Genomic DNA, 26,861 nt, shown 5'->3' with positions numbered 1-26,861 from the left:
ATTGTACTCTAGTTCTGCAAGATGTTACCCCTGGGAGAAACCGGGAAATGGGTACATGGATATTTAGGTATTATTTCTCACAGTTACATGTGAATCTAAAATTTTCTCAAAATAAAAAGCTTCATTAAAAAAATAATACCCAGAAGCCTCCAAATAAAATAAACACAGGTTATTTGAAATATATATATATATATTTTTTAACATCTTTATTGGAGTATCATTGCTTTACAATGGTGCGTTAGTTTTGCTGTATAACAAAGTGAATCAACTATTCGTATACATATATCCCCATATCCCCTCCCTCTTGCATCTCCCTCCCTCCCACCCTCCTTATCCCACCCCTCTAGGTGGTCACAAAGCACCGAGCTGATCTCCCTGTGCTATGCAGCTGCTTCCCACTAGCTATCTATTTTACATTTGGCAGTGTATAGAAAGATATATATTTTTTGAGTTGTATGCTACTTGACATCTTCTAGCAGATGTTTGGAAACTGTGAGAAATTTGATCATGGAAATGAAAAGACCTGGAAGAGGGATGGCAAATAGAATGGAACTCGGAGGCATTCTTGACAGGACGTGTGATGGTGAAAAAGCGTGGTCTGTTATCATGGGCCTTGAGAGTAGGGGAGGTACAGCCAATGTGCCACATAATTGCCATTCCTGACTCAAGGTTTATCAGTAGGGTCTCTGACAGCTTGGGAGCTCCAGAGACTGGAACTTTCCAAAACAGTACCCATTTTACTTTCACTCAAACCCCCGAGTTTAAAGACAAGTGTCTAAATCCCCTGGGCTGTCTCTCTAGCTGTGCCCAGTGAAATCCTGGGCTACAGAGTTGGCTGTTTGACTGATGTTCTGTTCTGATCATTTGCTGGCCCACAAATACATTATGCAGTTCATTGCTCAGGAAAATTTTCTGTTTGTTTGAGTTACAGGGATTAAAAGCATTACAGCTTAATCCCTTTGATGCATCCAGGCCATTTTGAAATTGGATGTTTTTCTATGAACTCTCCTACTGGGAACCAATTCACTGCCACTGTAGCAGCAGAGCCCGGCAATCCTGATTAATTACAGAATTTCTGCCCTTCTGCCTCTCTGAGTCTTTTAAAAATATCTAATAACAAAAGCACTTAGCTAAATCTATGGTGTTAATCAATGTTTCATGTAATTTGGAATAAGAAACTTCAGAGCCTTTCTCAATACAAAGAGTAGAGGAAAGAGATAAGAACTAGTAGATTAAAGAAACCAGTGTTTAAGAATTCATATGAGTTAAAGACGCAAGCCACATCAACTCTCAAACTTACCGAAAAACAAATCCATGTTAGAAAATCAGCACACACTCAGTTTATTACAGTTCTTGAAATGGAGAACATGAGTTTATAAATTAAATTATACATTCAATTCAGAGGCTGTAATGCTGCTGTCAGATTTATAGCCTCCAATTTACAGACCAATAATAACCTGTCAAGGAAGGAGGCTGACTGCTCATCAGATGGGCTTTGGGTAGATGGTTTACACTGAATGTCCTCCATATGGGAGCCAAGAGATAAATAAGGACCTTGACTTTGCTTCCCTTTGTCAGTGGTGCCTATGGAGAGAGGTCTATCAGAAGGACGTCTGCTGTAGTAAAAATGAATATTATACTTCATTTTCTGCACTACAGAAAATGGAAGAAAGCAGTGTCGGGGAAATTTTAAGCAATTCAAATGTAGGCTAGCTCATGTTGAGAAATAACTCTGCCCACTGAATAATAACAGAAAAAGTGGTGACCTCAGAAGAATTAGCATCACGGGGAGACCACAGGATGGAACGTGTGCTTTTATACTTAAAAACCAGAATTTGTACAAACTTAAAATTCACAACCATTTCAACCTATTATTTTTCACAGGCAACCTTGTTACTATTTGGCAAAATATTTATTTCATACATCAACAAGGATCAGCTCTACGCATGACTGTTTTTTTACTGTATTATCTTATTTTCTTACACTCGAAGACGTGATTCATTTCTTGAGGCCTACTTTATAGACTTATGCTAAAGAAGGACCACAATGCCGGGGAATTGTTCGTAGTTGCTTAAGGACAAAGCAGCATGCTAAATAAATTGTGAAATTATTACATGATGCCTACACATACACCGTCCTTAGAAATGAATTTAGCCATTTTCACGTGTACAGTGAAATACGCCTCTTTGAAATTTGAGAGATGAAATTCCTTTAAGAGGTGTCACTTGTCAATCTCATAAGAAAATCATCATCTCTGCTTTTCCCTAAATATTTTCCTGGGTGTTGTATTATTTCCTTAAGATCATCCGTGCATTCAAACATTGTAAAACCATTTCTTTTACTTAGCAAAATTGATTCACTTGGGATATCATAGACTAGTCACAGGTTTTCCATTTTTATTTTCTAATAAATATTTTCTTCCCCTTTTCCTTCTGTATTTGCGGTTTACTTTTTGTAATTTGAGTTTAATCATTGTTACCAGTATACTTGGGCTTCTAGATTTGCACAAGGCATTATGCTAGATGCTGGGAGAGATACATAGTTATGAGTCCTAGTTTCTGCCCTCCAGGTAGCTTGCATTCTGGTGGGACAAAAAAAACACATAAATCAAACCCAGAAGGAGCATGACTGAGGGCCTCGCTGCTCAGAGGGTTCTCAGACAGGAATTCCCATCTGGGAGTTGGTTAGAAATGCAGAGTCTGAGGCCCTCCCCAGTCCTGTTGAAGCAGAAGCTGCATTTTAACAAAATTCCCAGCTGATTAGCATTCTCAGTACAGTGTGAGGATGGAGCAATGGGGCTGGTGTTTGTTGAAGGTGGATTGAGTGTGCTAAAAAAACAGTTCCACACAGTAGAATTGGCAAAACAGTTTCAGAAGAGCTGCTTCTCTGTCACTTTCTAGTGTTATCTTTAGATTTTGAACTTACCTGGGTCCGAGGATAGCTGAACAAGGTAAATGGATGTGGATCCATTTAAAACAAATACTTTAAAGGCTTTTAAAATCTCTCAAGTTAAAAGATGCCCCAGTTCTGCTTATAATTTTATGTATTAGATTTTTTTAATGTAATTCAGAATTCTCCTGACCTCACTAGCTTAGTAATTGAAAATCAGGTCAGATTTGCTTAAATACTCAAATTACATAGATTTCTGGCTCCCTGGTGATCAGAAGAGCAAAAAAATGCAGTTATTCACCAACCCAACCTCTAACACCTTACTCTTTAAAATTTTTTTTTATTGTTGTAAAATATAGTCAACATTAAATTTACCATTTTAGCCATTTTTAAGTATATGATACAGTGGCATTAAGTATTAATACATTCACATTGTTGTGAAACCATGACCACTATCCATTTCCAGAATTTTCATCACTTCAGACAGAACCTCTATATCCATTAAATAATAATTTCCTCTTGCCCCTTCCTCCAGCCCCTGGTAACCATCATTCTACTTTCTGTCACTATGAATTTGACTAAGTACCTCATATAAATGGAATCATACAATATTTATCCTATCATGACTGGATCATTTCACTTAGTATAATATCTTCAAGGTTCATCCGTGTCATAGCATGTTTCAGAATTTCATTCATTTTTTATGGCTGAATAATACTCTGTTGTCTGTATATAACACATTTTGTTTATCCACTTATCTGTTAGTGGACATTTAGGCTGTTTCCACCTTTTGGCTATTGTGAATAATGCTGCTCTAGCAGCTTACTATTTTATGTTACTGAGTGGAAAGCTATTGAAAGCTACCCTTGCCTCGCTGTTAAGCTGGACAATGCAGGCACCTATCATGGAAGCCAGCGGCACATGTGTATTGGTGTCACTGGGGGGAAATGTACCCCATCCCACTCTGTCATTGCTGAAGTGCAGCATCACTGCCAAAACCAAGGCACTCCACTGAAATTTCTAACCACCGTTGCTGCTGATACTTTTCACCAATACACAGAATTCCTAGGGGGAAGGAGAACACATCCTCCCCCAATGATAAGCTTACACTGACCTGGCTGTCACATGTACAGTACTGTCAGCTGTATCCCATCGTTCAGAGGCAGCCACTTCCCCCAAAGCACCTGATAGCACTCCTAGGTGGGTTAGAGGTGATCCTAGTACCAGTCGAACATTCCAGAACCAGTTCTCCCTGCCAACAATCCATGCCCTGCGGTGCCGTCTAATGAGCCAGTTTGGATCTCTTTCTTCCAACGTCTCTCAACTACCTCTCGATGACTTTAATTTCAGAGCAGCTCATTAGTCTTTTCTTGCCATCTCACCTCTGTGAAGGTTACTACCTGTCCCTTGGAGGTGTTTTTAAAACTTTGAATCACAGAGTGAAAGAACTGAGATCTTGTGTGTCAACTTGAATGCATACTTAATTATAAAAATTTTTATTTGCAATGTCGGAAATTCAGAAGTCAATGTTTTTTTGTAAGCACTAAAGAAGTATGATAGAAACTTATCCTAGCAAGACTTTACAAGGTAGGGTCGAATTCTAATGGAATTGAGGCAGTTTCTTATCCTTAATGTTTCCTCCCTTTTTACAATCTCTGTCCAGCAACTCTTGGTTAAATAACGTATGCTCTGAGACATGAAATTAAAACAGAACTAAGAAATAAATTATTTTAAAACCAGAAAAAAATAAGTGTTTCCATCCCATGAGCCTCTGTGTAGCAAGCACTTTCTTAGAATGTGTACCCCATAACCTCTAAGATCTATAGAGCCCTGGGTTTCGTGGAGGGGCTTGAGGACTCCATCCACCTACAGAACCAGAGCCAGGCTCCGCTAATCAAGAAGTCCCATTGTATTCTCTTCCAGAATAGGGGTGAGTATGTGCTTCATGCCTCCGTGTAACAAAAAGATGCCATTCAAGTGGTTCTTCCCAGACCAAGGAGTCCACCCAAAGGAGAATAGACAGCTCTTATTCAAGACATGGGGAAGGAGAACTTATTATAAATGATTTTCCAACCCACAAAAGAATTTAAATCTGATTTTTTCTGGATACTCTATTTATACTCATGTGCACTCAGCTTTGGACGTCAGCTGGGATGGGCCCACGAGAACTCCAATTAAATCAAGGAGTAGCCCTCTGAAAGAAGAACTCATCCTGGAGGGAAAGAGAATCAGGCAAATGAGCTTGACCCAATAACGAAGCCTCAGGTGTCCGAGGGTCATGGCAGTTCTGAATCCCGTATGGCACATATCTCTCAGTTCCAACGCCACACACAAACAGCTGAGTGCTAGAGAGCAGAGGTATTCTGAGAAAAAACTGGAAGGGCTCTCTTCACTCAGGACTCTGTAAGGCACTGAAGCTTAGTGACACCCTAGTGACAGTATATGACACAAAAGAGGTGGTTGGTGGGGAGTGATCACTCCAGTTCCGCAGGGAACATGATGGAGTTTGGGTGCCAGCATGACGTGAGTGCCGTGATGGCCCAGCTCAGGCTGCAGTCGAGGAAGCGTGCGGGTGGAGGCCGTGTGCCTGGCATGAGAGAGCAGCACTGGGGTGACTGGAGTGGCCGCGATGCCTGCACAGGGCTTGGTGCCCACAGAGATGCTGGCGCCAGTTGGCGTCATCATGGTTAGAAAAGGCTGTGGGGAGACCCTGGGGAGGCAATTCCATGCAGCTTTGCTAGCCATGGGCTTTTGCTTAAGGGGACTGGGGCAGGAGAGGAGGAAATGGCGAAAGCTGAGGTGCGTCTGGTAGGTTCTGTGCCTGAGCATGTGGGATTCACTCCTGGGGACTCCCAGCAGCACCCGGGTGGACAGCCTCAATGTGGGTGAGATGAAACTCTGACTCAGGCTGTCAGAGGGCTCCCATTACTTTTACCCTGGATTTCCTTGAACTTTCCACAGTGCCTTCAATTAGGTACATATATGCAAATTTGAGAATGTTTCTTTAGGATAATCAGAGAATCAGAGCTTCACTTCTTACCTCATTTCCAAACAGGATTTTTTTTTTTTCACTATGCTGTTTGTTTCTGTGTCTTTGATGTTTTTAAGAGTGAGGAACATTTCACCAATCTCTGTGTTCTGTCTTCTTATAATGGATAGCAGGGATCACAACTTCAAGGACATTGAGGTGATCAAAAAGTAAGCATGTGTGAACGTATGACATGATGGCTATAAAACAATAGGGAGTGATGGAGAAGGTGTGGTCCCCGTCTAAAGGCACACTAGTTCACCGAAAACAAAACCAAAACCAAATTCCCTGCTGGGCCAGACAAAACCTATCTTTGGGCCATATTAAGCCAAGAGGTCACCAGGATTATCACTTTACCCATTCTTCTAATCCTCACCATGTGGACAGTTGATCTTGTTCCCACAGAGCTGGGATAAACCATCTGAAGATGGTTAACATGGATGGAAACCAAGAGAAGCATATTATAGTATCCCTCCAATTATCCCAGGAGCAGGGCAAAAGCAAGGACCGTACTGCTTTATCTTTGTATTCTGTGTATTAAGTCCTTTTGCAAATACTAGTCATCGTGATCTCATGGGGAAATCACATCAGACAAACGGGAGTGTTAATATTTAACGATCACTAGGGCTCATGCCTTGCTAGGCACTATCCTGAGAGTTTTCTGTCCACTGCTTTCATTTGCTCTTCCCAACTCACCTGTGACGTAAGTACTATCATTTTCTCAACTTTACGGGTGAGGGAGTGGAGGCTAGAGTCACACAAGTGGCGAAGGGGGACATTCCGTGGCTCCAAAGTCCATGATTGTAACCCAAATGCAAATACTTCAGATAAAGCAAGAGTGAGTCAGTGGTTCCAAGATTGTGCAAGAGGGTGGAGGGAAGAAACTGACCGTAGGTAACATTTAACAGGGGATTACTGCTGGCAGAGACAGGCCCTGGGAACATTCTAGAGAGGATAAAAGCAGCGGGTCCAGGGGAGCTTGGTGGTGGGAGAGGGCAGGTGGGTAGGGGTGGAGTGTGGTCTGACGGGGCAGATGGAGGCAGTGTTGAGACCACACTTTCTCCCTCTCCCCCACCTCCTCCACCCCCATCTGTCCACTGACACAAGTCCCAATGAGAAGAACTGAACGTAAACTTAGAAAAAATACTGTATTTCATCTATTGGGAGCACATTTGACTTTCTCTCCATCTCCCACCCCACCCCCGGGGGTCTGGCCTCTATCAAGTCAGGAAAACAGAAATGTAAACATTAGTAATGTGGAGAAAAGGACAGAGCCTCTTCCATTCACAGCTCACCAGAGGTGTGCTCTGCGGGGTGGGTTTGATTGTATTGCAGATGTTTCCCTCAGAGGGAAGGGCCAGAAGAGATCAGAAAGGTAAACCCCAACCCACAAAAAAGCCTAGACAGGTAGAGCCAAGCGCTGCTCTGCCTGTGTCTGCACACTGTGACAGGGTGAGTTCTAGTGCTAAGGTTTCCCACAATGAACAGAATCTTCCCACGCTTCCTAATGCCCCTCTGCCATGGTCAGTTTTATGTGCCATACTGGCTAGGCTACAGGGCCCATATATTTGGTCCAATATTAGCCTAGATGTTTCTGTGAAGGTAATTTTTAGATGAAATTAACATTGAATTCAGTAGACTGCGAGTAAAGCAGATTGCTCTTCATAATGTGGGTGGTGGTGGGCCTCATTCAATCAGTTGAAGGCTGACCTTCTTTTTCCAGTGAGGAAAAAGACTGACCTCCCTGGAAGGAGAGGGGATTCTGCCAGAAGACCACCTTTGAACTTGAACTGTAACTCTTGTAACTCTTCCCTGGGTCTGCAGTCTGCCATCCTACTCAGATTTTGGACTTTCTAAGCCTCTACAATTGTATGAGCCAATTTCTTAAAATCTCTCCATAGATGATAGATAGATAGATAGATAGATAGATAGATAGATAGATAGATAGATATTGATAGATATAGATATATGACGTATACATATCCTGTTGGATTTTCTGTTTCTCTGGAGAAACTTGACTAATACACACCCTATTTTATCAGTTCTAAGATGTACATATTTTCACATTTTAACATCCCTGAAATCATAAGATATCTTGTTAATTTTCTTTTAAATGAAATATGATTGTTCTTAGTATTTGACAAAGTATTGAACATTCCCCCAGCTAGATCTAAATGTAGAACATGAAGGTCAATAGTTTGCTGTGTTGAGTCACCTGATTGTAGTATAATCACCGTCCATGATTTGGGTCACCGTGCAGTGACCTCTCTCCAAAGATCCAAGAACTCTGTGCAGCTTTTTTTTTTTTTTTTAAACATCTTTATTGAAGTATAATTGCCTTACAATGGTGTGTTAGCTTCTGCTTTATAACAAAGTGAATCAGTTATACATATACAATATGTTCCCATTTCTCTTCCCTCTTGCATCTCCCTCCCTCCCACCCTCCCCATCCGACCCCTCTAGGTGGTCACAAAGCACCGAGCTGATCTCCCTGTGCTATGCGGCTGCTTCCCACTAGTTATCTATTTTACATTTGGTAGTGTATATATGTCCATGACACTCTCTTACCCTGTCACATCTCACCCCACCCCCTCCCCATATCCTCAAGTCCATTCTCTAGTAGGTCTGTGTCTTTATTCCCGTCTTGCCACTAGGTTCTTCATGGCCTTTTTTTTTTTTTTTTCCTTAGATTCTGTATATATGTGTTAGCATACTGTATTTGTTTTTCTCTTTCTGACTTACTTCACTCTGTATGACAGACTCTAACTCCATCCACCTCATTACAAATACCTCCATTTCATTTCTTTTTATGGCTGAGTAATATTCCATTGTATATATGCGCCACATCTTCTTTATCCATTCATCTGTCGATGGACACTTAGGTTGCTTCCATGTCCTGGCTATTGTAAATAGAGCTGCAATGAACATTTTGGTACATGACTCTTTTTGAACTATGGTTTTCTCAGGGTATATGCCCAGTAGTGGGATTGCTGAGTCGTATGGTAGTTCTATTTTTAGTTTTTTAAGGAACCTCCATACTGTTCTCCATAGTGGCTGTATCAATTTACATTCCCACCAACAGTGCAAGAGTGTTCCCTTTCCTCCACACCCTCTCCAGCATTTATTGTTTCTAGATTTTTTGATGATGGCCATTCTGACCGGTGTGAGATGATATCTCATTGTAGTTTTGATTTGCATTTCTCTAATGATTAATGATGTTGAGCATTCTTTCATGTGTCTGTAGGCCATCTGTATATCTTCTTTGGAGAAATGTCTATTTAAGTCTTCTGCCCATTTTTGGATTGGGTTGTTCGTTTTTTTGTTATTGAGCTGCATGAGCTGATTGTAAATCTTGGAGATTAATCCTTTGTCAGTTGCTTCATTTGCAAATATTTTCTCCCATTCTGGGGGTTGTCTTTTGGTCTTGTTTATGGTTTCCTTTGCTGTGCAAAAGCTTTTAAGTTTCATTAGGTCCCATTTGTTTATTTGTGTTCTTATTTCCATTTCTCTGGGAGCTGGGTCAAAAAGAATCTTGCTGTGATGTATGTCATAGAGTGTTCTGCCTATGTTTTCCTCTAAGAGTTTGATAGTGTCTGCCCTTACACTTAGGTCTTTAATCCATTTTGAGTTTATTTTTGTGCATGGTGTCAGGGAGTGTTCTAATTTCATAGTTTTACATGTACCTGTCCAATTTTCCCAGCACCACTTATTGAAGAGGCTGTCTTTTCTCCACTGTATATGCTTGCCTCCTTTATCAAAGATAAGGTGACCATATGTGTGTGGGTTTATCTCTGGGCTTTCTATCCTGTTCCATTGATCTATATTTCTGTTTTTGTGCCAGTACCAAACTGTCTTGATTACTGAAGCTTTGTAATATAGTCTGAAGTCAGGGAGCCTGATTCCCCCAGCTCCATTTTTCGTTCTCAAGATTGTGCAGCTTTATCTAATTATTTCTCTATACCCCTTCATTCAGATGCCATCTGTAAGCTCTGAGAAATATATATATATATATATATTTTTTTTTAGGGGATGCAAAATATGAACCTTATGAGGGAGATAGAGCCTAAAAGGAATGTTTTGAAAGAGGGGAAGAGGAAAAGAAAATGGTCAGTAGTTCTCCTCAAATAAGCCTCATTGCATTACTTAAGCCCCACTTTTCTTTCAGCCCAAGTTTATAGCATTTTAATCAATAACTGTGCCTTCTATATTCTGTTGCATGTGGCATTTTGTTTTTCTACCTGGTACATTTTCAAAAGAACTGGAAAACTGGCCAGTACTATAACACTTTTTTGACATGTCAACTCTTATGCAAAACTAGGGGCTCCTTGAAGGCCGGACTAGATCTGAGGTATGTGTGTATCTCTAGGACTTAGCATGTGCACTCAGAGTACATGGACACTTGTCAGTACATGCATGTCATTGAATGTGTAGACTACAGTGTGAAGTGCTGACAAATGTCCAGGCATCCAAGAGAGCCCTCAGAATCTAGGTACTCAAGTGTGAGTATTTGTCTCTCTTTTAGATATTTATATATATCACATTCTCTCTCTTATATTAGACGAGTGTGTGTTTGTGTGTGTGTGTCTGTGTGAGAGAGAGAAAGAAGTTGAGCAAATGAAAGAGAAAATCTCTTCTAGGTTGTGAATACCTTGAAGGTGGCTTAGTCAAAATAGCATGGGTGTGGCACCATCAAAACATTGGTTTAAGTACCGGTTCTGCCACGTATAGGCTGTTTGACTTTGGAATATTACTGAACTTTTCTAATCTTCAGTTTTTGTACTTGGAAGGAAAGTGAACATTATAATTATCTATGTTGAAGAGTTTCGTGAGACTTAAACATAACTTCTGAAAGAAACAGGCACGTCACATGCTCATAGAAATGGTAGCTCTCATTGTTCTGCCACCATCTCCTGCTGTTTCTTCTGTAGCACTAGATACAGGGCCTTGCACTTGGAAGAGAGTCATGTTTGTTGAATGAGTCACAAAGAGGTGTCTGAAAAAAACACACACACTATTTTTGGCTCTCTATACAACATGTAATAAATTTTACAGCCTGACTCGTATAGGTACAAAGAAAAGAATCATTCATGATGTGATTCTTTTTTCATCCCCAATTTTCAGTATTTTCAACTGAGGAATCATCAGCTTCATTGTATTATTCATGTTCTAATCTCTCTCTCATTTAGAAATATCATCTTCACTTAAATGAAAGCAACGACCAACCAACCAACCAACAGAATTCCAGATACTTTAGTTAAACCACAGAAATTACCCCAAGTTCATGGTTTTACTAATTTGAATTTTCACATGGGGAACCAAAACGCTTATTTCTAGTTTTTAAGAGATAATCACAATACAGACATCCTAGTGTCAAAATTATTTCCTCTCTCATTTCTTCCTTCCCCCTTTTTCTCCTGTCTTCTCCCCTACCCCTTGTCCAAATTCCTTTATAATAAAACACTGTACTAGTAAAATAAAGAACATAAGTATGTGGATTTTACTTACAAGAGCAAAGTCCTTTCAGACCAGTTTCATCTCATAACGTTGTCCATGTGAACAGTACTTTCATCCCTATTTTACAAGTAGGGACATTGAGGTTCAAAGAATGTTTATGACTAAACACAGTGAGTCAGTGGTAAGGGTCATGGAAAATACATGTCCTGGGCAGCATGCAAATGACTTCATCTTATGTGGGTTTGGCCATGTCAGAAGTGAAACTATTTCAGTAATTTTGTGAACACGATTTTCTTCACGTTTATCCCTCTTCCTGTCTGGCTATCCCCAAAGACCTAATTATTGAGTAAAGCTCGTTGAGAGCTAAGGGTGAGTGCAAATGCCTGAGAAACAACATAACAATATACAGAAAGTGCCATGTGACAGAGTTTCTCTATTGAAGGAATTCAGGAAAAGACTAAATACTGCCAAAAAGTTTAAGTTCCAAAGTTTTTGGGTTTTTTTTCCTCCTAGAAAAGTGCCTTTTTGGCTCTCACTTCATAAGAGAATGACAAAGTCTTTACAGTAAGTCCCTTATCTCCTTTCACTTTTTGAATCTTAAGAACATGATTAATACCACGTATTTGTGATTCAGCTAATGAATTCACTGATTACACTTGGCAAGTGACACCCATGCCAACAGCCCCACAAAACTTAGGTACTAATGATGATTTCCTTAAATTTGGAATTCAAGATAAAATTGGGAAATCCGTCAAGGATGAGTACGCCTTTTAGGTTGTCCTATCACGTGAATTTGAAATCTGCGGCGAAGAGCATGCAGCGAAGTATTTGTTTTATATCACTTGTTCATTTTGAAAGTTTTCCAAGTAACTGCAGACTAAACTGAAAGCAGGATGTTGTGTTAATCAGTTCTTAAACATGAATATGGCCCTGCCAAACTGGCTTCCTTGAAACCTCTTTCATTTGCGTTCCCCTCCTGTTTTCTCATGTAAGAGATGAAGATAAATGTGCAGTGCCCTTAACCCATTTTGCTACTTGGATTATTATGTTCACACATTTACACACACACACACACACACACACACACACACACACACACACGGGGTGTACCTAATTATCCAGGAAAAAGACCACTAAATATTCAAACTATTTTTGCCCAAGGCTCTCCCCCCCACCCCCACCCCCGCCAAGGCTCTTTATCTGCCTGTCACTCTGTTAGTGGCCGTTTTCCTTCCCTAAAAATGTGTAAGGGGACTTCCCTGGCGGTCCAGTGGCTAAGACTCCGTGCTTCCACTGTAGGAGCACGGGTTCGATCCTCAGTCGGGGCACTAAGATCCCGCATGCCAAGTGGAGCGGTATGGCCAAAAAAAAAAAAAATTCTGTCAGGACGACAAACCCCAGGAATTTCAAAATAAACAACTCCTCCTTCTCTCTGGGACCTTGCCCTGCTTCTTCCGACCTTTACCCTAAAGCCCAGTGACCTTATCAGCCAGTCAAGCTGACTTGGGTTAGGGTTGACCTAATGAGAACTTGAGCGTGCCATTGGCTATGTGAATGTTCCTCCTCTCCAGAAAGAGACCAGAATCGTGAGGATGGAGCCCTCAGTGGTGGTCTGGTCTGGCTGCAGAGAAATCAGCTGGCTTCTAAGGACCCCTGTGATGTCTTGTCATCAAGTCTCTCAGCTGGATTACAGCTCGGTGCCTTCCATGCGGCCACTCTCAATAACAATGCAAGGCTATCAGAGGGAAACTTGAACTGGCGAGAACGTGGTGATTGTGCTGGAGCTGCAGCTGTGCAGGAAACTGGGCACAGGGTGACACGCATGGGCTCCAGAAGGGCCGAGGCCTTCCGTGTGGCTTCCAGGAACAATTCAAGGTGTTGATTCTGATTTATAAAACTGGCTGTGTTTTGGATTCTAGTTACTTTAGAAATCAGCTCTGAGGTTATGGTTAAAGAGTTCCCAAATTTACACCTCAGACACCCAGAAGCGACACCTTCGCTGGGAGAGCCAAGATGGCAAGAATTAATGGCTGCCTTCATCTGACAGAATCCTACTTTGTAAATAGACATTTCCCCCCGGCTTGCCTCACTGAGTATGAATACTAGTGTGGAGGAGGTACCGCTTGGAAAACTTTGCCCTTCACACCTTAGTATTGCTGAGTGTTAACACATTTAAAATCCAATTTTTAAAAAGTGTAACAACAAATCCCAGTGTATATTTTAATAAGATACCTGTTTATGAGTCCATACCACATATTTAATTGTATTAGATCATATATTTGAGCCATTGTCTTCTCACTGGCAAGCACATATTCCCATGACCAATAAGATTTGAATAAATTAAGTGTAGGTACCCTGTAAATACATTTTTTAAATCTGCCTTTTATTTATACCAAGTTTTTAAGAGGATTTGGAAGGTTTGTTTTGTGTGTGTGAGATTGATTTAACCTGCGTAAGCTTATACCATTCCTACTATATCCTAGTTACTCAGCCGTCATCTCATTCTCCCAAGAAATTATGATTATGCTTGAATGATCCAGTGAACTATTGGGGTTGTCTGATAATTGACCGTAAGGATTCCCTGGAACCAGCAACATCATTGACAGTCAATGACGCTCTTTTTCTGTAGTCTACAGAGTGCTTTAGGACCATTCTGTAACATTCTTTTCACCTGCAGGTCGTCTTCCTAATATTTTCTTCACAACGAATAAAACAGAAGCAGAATGTGTAAGAGCTTTGCCCAAGGCCATCCAACAGGTTAATAACAGAAGTAAGATTGGCATACTGTATCTCCTTGAAGAAAGCTTTTTATGTATGTGCATTTCTCTACCAACTAAATTACCCTGTAACCTATCAGCAAAGTCAGTCTCAAGGTAAATTGTTCTTGTTCTCCTGTTAAAACATGGATAATGGGCGCACATATCTGAGAAAGCCACATGTAGGAAATACGCAGAGCGAGAGCCAATTCAAAAAAAGCACGTAACTGATTATGCACAACTGAAGATACATAGCTTTGAAACTGAACAATTATCAACAGCTTCAAATACTCTTACATTGGTGTAAAATGCTGGGGAGACCCAAAGTTATTCATTCCCTTTCACAAACTTACCAGTACAGTCATTAGCCTAAAAATTAAAGATTGTTAGCAATGCCTAACCACCTAATTGCCCAAGTAACTGTCTTTTCTTTGACAGTCCTCATTGTCTTGAGCATGAAGGAAGTGGCAAACCAGTAGGACTGTTATCTATTATCTGTTACCACTGAGAGCAGTGATGCATTGTGACACTCGGAGAAAAAGCCTGGGGAGACTCATCCGATAAAGGTTGTGCTAGACGCTGCCTTCATCTTTCCTTCAAATGACTCACTTATAACTGTGGGTACCCCAGGTGTGTGGGGCAGGGGGAGAAAGAAAAGAGAGAGATTTGGTAGAAGAGTTTGAATAGGGTGGGCAAGGGATGACTACACGAAAATAAGTCATCTCCTGGTCCTGGTCCACATGCCTGTGAGTCAAACACACACACACACACAACCATGAATTACTTATCTCTCCAGATTTCTTTCTGTTTTTCACACCTTTATTGAGATATGACTTACATATAATAAAATACACCCATTCTAAGTATAAAGTTCAATGAGTCCTGACAAATATATACATCTATATAACCACAACCACAATTAAGATATAGAATATTTCCGCCACCCAAAAGAAGTTCCCTCATTCCACTTTGCAATCACCCCTACCAGCCACCACCCTGGGCAAACACTGATCAGTTTTCTGTCATCGTAGATTCATTTTGCTTGTTTTAGAATTCCCTATAAATGGAGTGTCTCCTTTTCTCAGTAAAATGTTCTTGAAATTTATCCATGACATCGCATATAATAAGAATAAAATAATCTCTTTCTTTTTAATGTTCAGTAGAAGTCCATTGACTAGTTGTATCACAATTTGCTTATCCATTCACTTATTGATGGATAGTTGTGTTGTTAGCTGCTTTTTTTTTTTTTTTTTTGGCTATTATGGATAAATCTGCTATGGCTATTCTTGTAGGATAGACATGTAATTTACTCATTCTTGGGATTGTTGGGTCATATAACAGATATATGTTTAACTTTATAAGAATCTGCCAAACTGCTTTAAAAGTAGTTGCACCATTTTACTGGCCCACCAGCATTGTTTGAGATTTCCACTTGCTCTAGTTTTTTTACTTTTAGCCGTTCTAATGGATTTGTAGTGGTCTCTTAATGTGGTTTAAATTTGCATTTTCCTGTGCACTAATGTAGTTATGTATTTTTGATGTACTTAGCTGTCATTTGTATATCTTTGTTTTTAAGTGTCTTTTCAAATCTTTTTCTTTTTTTTAAACTAAAGTATAGTTGATTGACAATGTTATATTAGTTTCAGGTGTCCCTACAGATGATTGAATGGAGAAATGTATACACTAGGTGGCAGAACACAGGATGAATTCACATGCCAGGACCCTTGGTGTATACAGTGGACACTGGGTAGCACCTATCAAAGCCACACTTGTTCTAGTCACTAGACAGTACGCGAATAGAAGTAAATCAAAAGGAGCTGCAATTGTAACACTGTTTTACTAAAGCTAATCTGGCTGCCAAGTATAATCAAAAGAGATTTTGTTTGCTTGATTTAAGCCCTAGAGCTTGTAGCTGTTGGCGTTTATGATTAAGACATCCATTTTGAGAAAATCCTTTAATTGTTCAGCTTTTTAAACCTTAATGCCTGGAGACCACTCTGAAGGTTTTCTTGTCTCCCTTGTGTCCTACATTCTGTAAAATGTCAGCCCCACATCATTCTTCCAGGATCCAGTGGAAAGCTGACCAGAAACATCATGAAATGTGATGACCAAACACATTAAAATAAAAGTTATCTCTTTCCCATGAATGGGAAACTATTATAAAATTTTAGATAGCTCAAAATTAAAATTAAGTTTCAAATAATCCTAGAATCAGTCAATATGAATTATGGGATAACAGCAATGAAGAAATCATGTTTCTATAAACACTTTCATCCTGTAGAAAACATTTTTTAAATATTCTTAATGAAATGTTTCAAGAACCTAGATTGAAACAAAGAGAAAAACTTATTTGAAATACTGATAGGAAGTCTGATTGAATTATTTTGGTATAAATTAGAAATTAAATATAGATAAATATTAGATATTAAAATAACATCAATTAGCTATAAAATGGTGTGGCGTGTAAACATATTCTGATTGGACCCTACAAGATCCATAGATGGATTTCAGAGTTAGCATATCCTGTAAAGTTGTATGAAAACTTGTGTACCTATATGAAGATATCTTCCATCCAAATCTCAAATGGGTCCATGACATATATAAGAAAGCTTTAAAACCACTGACCCAAAGGATATATTTTATGCAATTCAAGTCTTTTTTAGTAACCAGTAATGCTTTTCTTTTTTTCTTTTCTTTCTTTTTGTAAGATTTTTTTTTTTTTTTTTTGATGTGGACCAATTTTTTTAAAGTCTTTATTGAATTTGTTACAGTATTGCTTCTGTTTTATGTTTTGGTTTTTTGGCCAAGAAGCATGTGAGATCTTAGTTCCCTGACCAGGGAACGAACCTATTCCCCCTGCATTGGGAGTGCGGAATCTTAACCACTGGACTGCCAGGGAAGTCCCCTGCATTGCTTTTTTTTAATGGTTCTTCCAACCCAAAGTTGTTGTACTTACAACTGGTAAGGCATTATCTCAAACTTTTGTAATATTTGGTCTGTGCACTCATTGCAAAATGCAAATTCCTTTTCATCATCCATGCTGTACAGAGAAAAGGAAAGAAGAACCTAATAAAGATGATCATAAACTAATAAGAGTGGTTTTAGAACCTTAGAGGATTTATTTAAAAACCAAAACGTCTGTATTTTTATGTCTGTGGTAGGTTAATTATGCTTCTTGAACTTGGAGAAGTGGCCTCCTGTATTAGGTGTCCTTTGTGTCCCAGCAGTGCATTCCTCTCTCATCACCCAAGCAGTATGTCCTAGGGGTTCCTCCTAAGAGGGCTGCGTGGGTCCGTCCGTTGTGGTGTCTATGTAGGTGGTCTGGTAGGCTTGGTTGGCCCCCAGTCTGGTTGGTTGCCAGGCCCTGCCTTGTGCAGAGGCTGCTGGCTGCTGTTTAGTGGGGCCTGGTCACAGGTGGCTGGATGCAGAACCCTAGGGGGCCCCAGGGCTAGTGCTGCCTCACTGGTGGGCGGAGTTAGGGTTCTGAAGATTCTGGGCCTGTTGCGCACCCACTGGCAGGTGAGGCCAGATCCTGGGGTTAGTGCCGGACCTCTGGCAGACAGAGCTGGTTCCTGGAGTCTGGCTGCAGGGCCCAGGGATCCCAGAGCTCACTTCAGATCTTGTGGGGGGTGGTGGGGAGGAGTTCCTGACACAGTTGGGTATGGGGTCCGGGTGTCCCAAAGGTTACATTGGCCTGCTAGTGAGCAGGGCCAGGACCCAGCTGGTCCCAGGGTAGGGTCTGGCCTGCATTGCCGGATTGTGGTTTTCTTGCTTCTGGTGTCTGCCCCCTGGTGAGGGGGGCTGGTCTAAAGGCTTGTGCAGGCTTCCTGGCAGGAGGGCCTAGAGCCCGCCCACTGGTGGGTGCAGCTGGGTCTCGGCCCTCTGGTGGACAGGGTCATGTCTAAGGGCGTGTATAGAGGTGGATGTGGGCTCTTCAGTCTTTAGGCAGCCTGTCTGCTGATGGGTAGGGCTGTGTCTCCACCCACTTAGTTGTTTGGCCTGAGGCATCCCAGCACTGGTGCCTGCAGACTCTTGGATGGGGCCAGGTATTGGTGCTAATAACCAAGATGGCAGCCTTCAGGAGTGTTCATGAGGTTGAATATTCCCCAATATGTCTGACACCAGTGTCTATGACCCCAGGGTGAGCTGCAGGCCACCCCCTGCCTCTCCAGGAGACTCTCCAAAACCAGCAGGTAGGTCTAGCCCGGGCTCCTATCATATTACTGCTTTTGCATGAGATTTCGTGTGGGCCTTTAAGAGTGAAATCTCGGGCTTCCCTGGTGGCGCAGTGGTTGAGAATCTGCCTGCCAATGCAGGGGACACGGGTTCGAGCCCTGGTCTGGGAAGATCCCACATGCCGCGGAGCAACTGGGCCCGTGAGCCACAACTACTGAGCCTGCGCGTCTGGAGCCTGTGCTCCGCAACAGGAGAGGCCGCGATAGTGAGAGGCCCGTGCACCACGATGAAGAGTGACCCCCCGCTTGCCGCAACTAGAGAAAGCCCTTGCTCAGAAACGAAGACCCAACACAGCCATAAAATAAATAAATAAATAAATAAATAAATAAATAAATAAATAAATAAAAAATTTAAAAAAACCCAACAACACGGCTTTATTAAAAAAAAAAAAAAAAAGAGTGAAATCTCTGTTTCCCTCAGTCCTGTGGGGCTCCTGCAGTTAAGCCCTGCTGGCCTTCAAAGCCAAAGGCTCTGGGAGCTCCTCCTCCCCATCCCAGACCCCCGGGCTGGGGAGCCTGACGTGGGGCTCAGAGGCTCTCCTGTGGGAGAACCTCTGCAATATAATTATTCTCCAGTTTCTGGGTTGCCCACCTGGGGGCTATAGGACTTGATTAGATTATATCACAAGTTTGCCCCTCCCGCCTGTCTCATTGTAGTTCCTTTTTTATGTCTTTATTGTAGAAGATATTTTCTGGTTCCAGTCTTTTTTATTGATGGGTGTTCTACAGATAGTGGTGATCTTGGTGTGCTCATGAGAGGAGGTGAGCTATAACTGAATCACTTTGCTATACACCTGAAACATTGTAAATCAACTATACTTCAATAAAAAATTAAAAACAATAACATATATATACTGCCCAATTTCATTATCCATAAATTACAAAGCAGTTTTACTTTTTTAATTATCTTTCAGAGAGAGAAAAAAAACTTTCTCTGCATTTTAAAGGTATTCATAGGCACTATAATTACCTTATATAAGATTATTTGGCAATATGTTTAATGGTTTGAATACTAAATAGTAACCTTTAAACAGCATGCACTTTCTTTACTTAAACAAATAAGCAGTCTTTCATTTCCAGAACAATCTCATAAAAAATTGAATAGCTTCTCTTCTTTACTGTCCAGGAGAAATGAGCAAAGGCCAGAATATTTTTTTTATCCAAAAAATGTATTTTTCTTCTTCTCCAGACTTCCGTGTATCAAAAGCTTCGTAACTAGGGGGGACAAAAAAAAAGTTTTCACAAAACTGATGGACAGTCCAAAGTTCTCTGTGCAATGGAAAATAACTTGTCAACACAATGAGGAATTAATGCTCAATTGTTGTCAATATGTATCATGCAGATGAAAGTAATGCTCAATTGTTGTCAATATGTATCATGCAGATGAAAGTAACACATGGTTCTTTGACAATTTGTGTCAACTTGTTTTACTAACATTATGTAAACACAATTCAAGTGAAATTTTGAAGAAGCCGTAGACTGCCAGTATTGAAACCTTGTCTTTATGTGTATTCTGGTTAAGTATCATCAAGTTTTTTTTGTTGTTGTTGAAATATAGTTGATTTACAATGTTGTGTTAGTTTCTGGTGTACAGCAGAGTGATTCAGTTATACATATATGTGTATATATACATATATGTGTATATATATACATATATTCTTTTTCAAATTATATATATATATATATACACACACACACACACACACATCTATATTCTTTTTCAGATTCTTTTCCCTTACAGGTTATTGCAAAATATTGAGTATAGTTCTCTGTGCTATACTGTAGGTCCTTGTTGATTATCTATTTTATATATAGTAGTGTATGTATGTTAATCCCAAGCTCCTAATTTATCTCTCTCCCCCTTTCCCCTTTGGTAACCATAAGTTTGTTTTCTATGTCTGTGAGTCTGTTTCTGTTTTGTAAATAAGTTCATTTGTATCATATTTTAGATTCCACATATAATTACTACCACATAATTTTCTTTCTCTTTCTGACTTACTTCACTTTTTATGGTAATTTCTAAGTCCATCCATGTTACCACAAATGGCATTATTTCATTCTTTTTTATGGTTGAGTAATATTCCATTGTGTATATATACCACGTCTTATTTATCCATTCATCTGTTGAAGTAACACCAAGTTTTGAAAGTTGACTACAGACTCATGTAACTCATAAGGCATGATCTCAAACTTTTGTAATTTACAGCCTCTGCACACATTACATCCCAGTTAGTCATAAATGGACTCCAAAATCAAAAGAAAAAAAAAATCAAAGGAGGAAAGCAAAAGATGTTTAGACATTTCACTTTTGGTCAAGTTTTCAAGGGTTTGGTTATTGGTTTTCTATATAATATTACCTTGCAGGACAACATTCAAACTCCTTATTCTCTATATTCATTTTTTATAACTTTATCCTAGAATTACATGTCTAGATTTGATTCCCAGTTTAGCAGTGTGCTTACGGTCATGGGCTTTGGGACCAGACAGACCTGAATTCCTGGACCAGCTCCACCATCTACAGACAGAGAGACCTCGGTCACTTATATAATGTCTGTAAGCCTTCATTTTCTTGTTTATGAAATGTGTATGGTTCACTTAATACTCCAAACAACCTGACTCATAGTGTTTCTATGAAGAAGATCAAATGAGCTGATCTATATAACTGTGCAATGTCTGGCACAGAGGAACTGCCCAGCAACTGTCAGCCATTGTTATGAAACTATATCTATACAAATGTCTGCTCCTGCCTAACTGTTAACTCACTGTATGCTAAGGTGTCTTCTGCCTCATCTCCATCCTTCTCGGAGGATGCCCCTCTTCCAAGTGCCACTCATACATGAAGGCTCTCTGATATACCTCCTCATAAAACCTTCTGTAAGAATTTTCTCACTCTTTTCTCATCACATAATTATTGACTACATATATCATTTGATAGTTAATTCTTTATTGACTATCTGCTATCTATCTGTATTTTCGTAAACTATTAGTTACACTATTATTTCAATTTTTGTGGTTTATGATGTCAAAGATTTATGTTCAGTATCACAAACCAGTCTGTAAGTTCTTTAATGGCAAGCATAATCTTTAGCTTTTTTTATTTTCCATAATACCTAATAGAATGTCCTGTCCTTGAATGCACTATATAGTGTTAATTTAACTTGAAGTCTGGGAGATTGGTTCAAGATGGTGGAGTAGAAGGATGTGCTCTCACTCCCTCTTGCGAGAGCACTGGAATCACAAATAACTGGTGAACAATCATCAACAGGAAGACACTGGAAATCACGAAAAAAGATAACCCACATCCAAAGACAAAGGAGAAGCCACAATGAGATGGTAGGAGGGGTGCAATCACAATAAAATCAAATCCCATAACTGCTGGGTGGGTGACTCACAAACTGGAGAACACTTATACCACAGAAGTCCACCCACTGGGGTGAAGGTTCTGAGAGCCCCATGTCAGGCTTCCCAACCTGGGGGCCCAGCAATGGGAGGAGGAATTCCTAGAGAATCAGACTTTGAAGCCTAGCGGAATTTGATTCCAGGACTTTGACAGGACTGGGGGAAACAGAGACTCCACTCTTGGAGGGCACACACAAAGTAGTGTGTGCATCAGGACCCAGGGGAAGGAGCAGTGACCCCAGGGGAGACTGAACCAGACCTATCTGCTAGTGTTGGAGGGTCTCCTGCAGAGGCGGGGGGCAGCTGTGGCTCACCAAGGGACAAGGACACTGGAAGCAGAAGTTCTGGGAAGTACTCCTTGGCGTGAGCCCTCCCAGAGTCTGCCATTAGCCCCAGCAAAGAGCCCAGGTGGGCTCCAGTGTTGGGTCGCCTCAGGCCAAACAACCAACAGAGGCGGAACCCAGCCACACCCATCAGCAGACAAGTGGATTAAAGATTTACTGAGCTCTGCCCACCAGAGCAACAGCCAGCTCTACCAACCACCAGTCCCTCTCATCAGGAAACTTGCTCAAGCTTCTTAGATAGCCTCATCCACCAGAGGGCAGACAGCAGAAGCAAGAACTACAATCCTGCAGCCTCTGGAACAAAAACCACATTCACAGAAAGATAGACAAGATGAAAAGGCAGAGGGCTATGTACCAGATGAAGGAACAAGATAAAACCCCAGAAAAACAACTAAATGAAGTGGAGGTAGGCAACCTTCCAGAAAAAGAATTCAGAATAATGATAGTGAAAATGATCCAGGACCTTGGAAAAAGAATGGAGGCAAAGATCGAGAAGATGCAAGAAATGTTTAACAAAGACCTAGAGGAATTAAAGAACAAACAAACAGAGATAAACAATACAATAATTGAAATGAAAAATACACTAGAAGGAATCAGTAGAATAACTGAGGCAGAAGAAAGGATAAGTGACCTGGAAGGCAGAATGGTGTAATTCACTGCTGCGGAACAGAATAAAGAAAAAAGAAGGAAAGAAATGAAGACAGCCTAAGAGACCTCTGGGACAACATTAAATGTACCAACATTCGCATTATAGGGGTCCCAGAAGGAGAAGAGAGAGAGAAAGGGACCGAGAAAATATTTGAAGAGGTTATAGTCAAAAACTTCCCTAACATGGGAAAGGAAATAGCCACTCAAGTCCAGGAAGTGCAGAGAGTCCCATACAGGATAAATCCAAGGAGAAACACACCAAGACACACAGTAATCAAAGTGGCAAAATATAAAGACAAAGAAAAATTATTGAAAGCAGCAAGGCAAAAACGACAAATAATATACAAGGGAACTCCCATAAGGTTCGGCTGATTTCTCAGCAGAAACTACAAGGCAGAAGGGAGTGGCATGACATATTTAAAGTGATGAAAGGGAAGAACCTGCAACCAAGATTACTCTACCAGCAAGGATCTCATTCAGATTCAATGGAGAAATCAAAGGCTTTACAGACAAGCAAAAGCTAAGAGAATTCAGCACCACCAAACCAGCTCTACAACAAATGCTAAAGGAACGTCTCTAAGTGGGAAACACAAGAGAAGAAAAAGACCTACAAAACAAACCCAAAACAATTAAGAAAATGGTAATAGGAACATACATATCAAAAATTACCTTAAACGTGAATGGACTAAATGCTCCAACCAAAAGACACAGGCTCGCAGAATGGATGCAAAAACAAGACCCATATATATGCTGTCTAGAAGAGACCCACTTCAGACCTAGGGACACATACAGGCTGAACGTGAGGGGATGGAAGAAGATATTCCATGCAAATGGAAATCAAAAGAAAGCTGGAGTAGCAATACTCATATCAGATAAAATAGACTTTAAAATAAAGAATGTTACAAGAGACAAGGAAGACACTACATAATGATCAAGGGATCAATCCAAGAAGAAGATATAACAATTATAAATATACTTGCTCCCAACATAGGAGCACTTCAATACATAAGGCAACTGCTAACAGCTATAAAAAAGGAAATCAACAGTAACACAATAATAGTGGGGGACTTTAACACCTCACTTACACCAATGGACAGATCATCCAAAGAGAAAATTACTAAGGAAACACAAGCTTTACATGACACAATAGACCAGATAGATTTAATTGATATTTATAGGATATTCCATCCAAAAACAGCAGATTACACTTTCTTCTCAAGCGCCCATAGAACATTTTCCAGGATAGATCACATCTTGGGTCACAAATCAAGCCTCAATAAATTTAAGAAAATTGAAATCATATCAGGCATCTTTTCTGACCACAACGCTATGAGATTAGAAATCAATTACAGGGGAAAAAACATAAAAAACACTAACACATGGAGGCTAAGCAATACGTTACTAAATAACCAAGAGATCACTGAAAAAATCAAAATACCTAGAGACAAATGACAATGAAAACACAATGATCCAAAACCTATGGGATGCAGCAAAAGCAGTTCTAAGAGGGAAGTTTATAGCAGTACAAGCCTACCTCAAGAAACAAGAAAAATCTCAAATAAACAATCGAACCTTACACCTAAAGGAACTAGAGAAAGAAGAACAAACAAAACCCACAGTTAGTAGAAGGAAAGAAATCATAAAGATCAGAGCAGAAACAAATGAAATAGAAACAAAGAAAACAGTAGCAAAGATCAATAAAACTAAAAGCTGGTTCTTTGAGAAGATAAACAAAATTGATAAACCATTAGCCAGACTCATCAAGAAAAAGAGGGAGAGGACTCAAATCAATAAAATTAGAAATGAGAAAGGAGAAGTTACAATGGACACTGCAGAAATACAAAGCATCCTAAGAGAATACTACAAGCAACTCTATCCCAATAAAGTGTACAACCTGGAAGAAATGGACACATTCTTAGAAAGGTATAACCTTCCAAGACTGACCCAGGAAGAAACAGAAAATATGAACAGACCAATCACAAGTAATGAAATTGAAACTGTGATTAAAAATCTTCCAACAAACAAAAGTCCAGGACCAGATGGCTTCACAGGTGAATTCTATCAAACATTTAGAGAAGAGCTAACACCCATCCTTCTCAAACTCTTCCAAAAACTTGCAGAGGAAGGAACACTCCCAAACTCATTCTATGAGGCCACCATCACCCTGATACCAAAACCAGACAAAGATACTACAAAAAAAGAAAATTACAGACCAATATCACTGATGAATATAGATGCAAAAATCCTCAACAAAATACTAGCAAACAGAATCCAACAGCACATTAAAAGGATCATACACCATGATCAAGTGGGATTTATCCCAGGGATGCAAGGATTCTTCCATATACGCAAATCAATCAGTGTGATACACCATATTAACAAATTGAAGGAGAAAAACCATATGATCATCTCAATAGACGCAGAAAAAGCTTTTGACAAATTCAACACCCATTTATGATAAAAACTCTCCAGAAAGTGGAGAGGGAACCTACCTCAACATAATAAAGGCCATATACGAAAAACCCACAGCAAACATATTCTCAATGGTGAAAAACTGAAACCATTTCCTCAAGATCAGGGACAAGACAAGGATGTCCACTCTCACCACTATTATTCAACATAGTTTTGGAAGTCCTAGCCACGGCAATCAGAGAAGAAAAAGAAATAAAAGGAATACAAATTGGAAAAGAAGAATTAAAACTGTCACTGTTTGCAGATGACATGATACTATACATAGAGAATCCTAAAGATGCCACCAGAAAACTACTAGAGCTAATCAATGAATTTGGTAAAGTTGTAGGATACAAAATTAATGCACAGAAATCTCTTGCATTCCTATACACTAATGATGAAAATTCTGAAAGAGAAATTAAGGAAACACTCCCATTTACCATTGCAACAAAAAGAGTAAAATACCTAGGAATAAACCTACTTAGGGAGACAAAACACCTGTATGCAGAAATCTATAAGACACTGATGAAAGAAATTAAAGATGATACCAACAGATGGAGAGAAATACCATGTTCTTGGACTGGAAGAATCAATACTGCGAAAATGACTATACTACTCAAAGCAATCTACAGATTCAATGCAATCCCTATCAAACTACCAATGGCATTTTTTACAGGACTAGAACAAAAAATCTTAAAATTTGTATGGAGACACAAAAGACCCCAAATAGCCAAAGCAGTCTTGAGGGAAAAAAATGAAGCTGGAGGAATCAGACTCCCTGACTTCAGACTATACTACAAAGCTACAGTAATCAAGACAATATGGTTCTGGCACAACAAGAGAGATATAGGTCAATGGAACAGGATAGAAAGCCCAGAAATAAACCCACACACATATAGTCACCTTATTTTTGATAAGAGAAGCAAGAATATACAATGGAGAAAAGACAGTCTCTTCAACAAGTGGTGCTGGGAAAACTGGACAGCTACATGTAAAAGAATGAAATTAGAACACTCCCTAACACCATACACAAAAATAAACTCAAAATGGATTAGAGACCTAAATGTAAGACCGGCCACTATAAAACTCTTAGAGGAAGACATAGGAAGAACACACTTTGACATAAATCACAGCAAGATCTTTTTTGTTACACCTCCTAGAGTAATGGAAATAAAAACAAAAATAAACAAATGGGACCTACTGAAACTTAAAAGCTTTTGCAAAGCAAAGGAAACTACAAACAAGACGAAAAGACAACCCTCAGAATGGGAAAAAATATTTGCAAATGAATCAACGGACAAAGGATTAATCTCCAAAATATATAAACAGCTCATGCAGCTCAATATTAAAAAAACAAACAACCCAATCCAAAAATGGGCAGAAGACCTAAATAGACATTTCTCCAAAGAAGACATACAGATGGCCAAGAAGCACATGAAAAGCTGCTCAGCATCACTAATTATTAGAGTAATGCAAATGAAACTACCATGAGGTATCACCTCACACCAGCTAGAATGGGCATCATCAGAAAATCTACAAATAACAAATGCTGGAGACGGTGTGGAGAAAAGGGAACCCTCTTGCATTATTGGTGGGAATGTCAATTGATATAGCCACTATGGAGAACAGTATGGAGGTTCCTTAAAAAAGTAAAAAT

General features: G+C 39.9%; 1 protein-coding gene across 1 annotated transcript in view; it reads left to right on the top strand.

The window, feature by feature from the left end:
• The window catches only part of LOC132376418 (uncharacterized), a 79,194-nt gene extending 65,752 nt beyond the window's left edge, over positions 1-13,442 (top strand). Inside the window, exon 4 of the mRNA XM_059942083.1 lies at positions 12,943-13,442. Coding sequence (XP_059798066.1) covers positions 12,943-13,253 — 311 coding nt within the window. The 3' untranslated portion in view covers positions 13,254-13,442. The remainder of the gene's footprint in view (positions 1-12,942) is intronic.
• Positions 13,443-26,861: the final 13,419 nt, after the last annotated feature.

This window comes from Balaenoptera ricei, chromosome 12 (assembly GCF_028023285.1).
Source record: "Balaenoptera ricei isolate mBalRic1 chromosome 12, mBalRic1.hap2, whole genome shotgun sequence".
Classification (NCBI taxonomy): Eukaryota; Metazoa; Chordata; class Mammalia; order Artiodactyla; family Balaenopteridae; genus Balaenoptera; species Balaenoptera ricei.
Note: the sequence above shows the minus strand (reverse complement) of the source record. Positions and strands in the feature narration are given on the sequence as shown.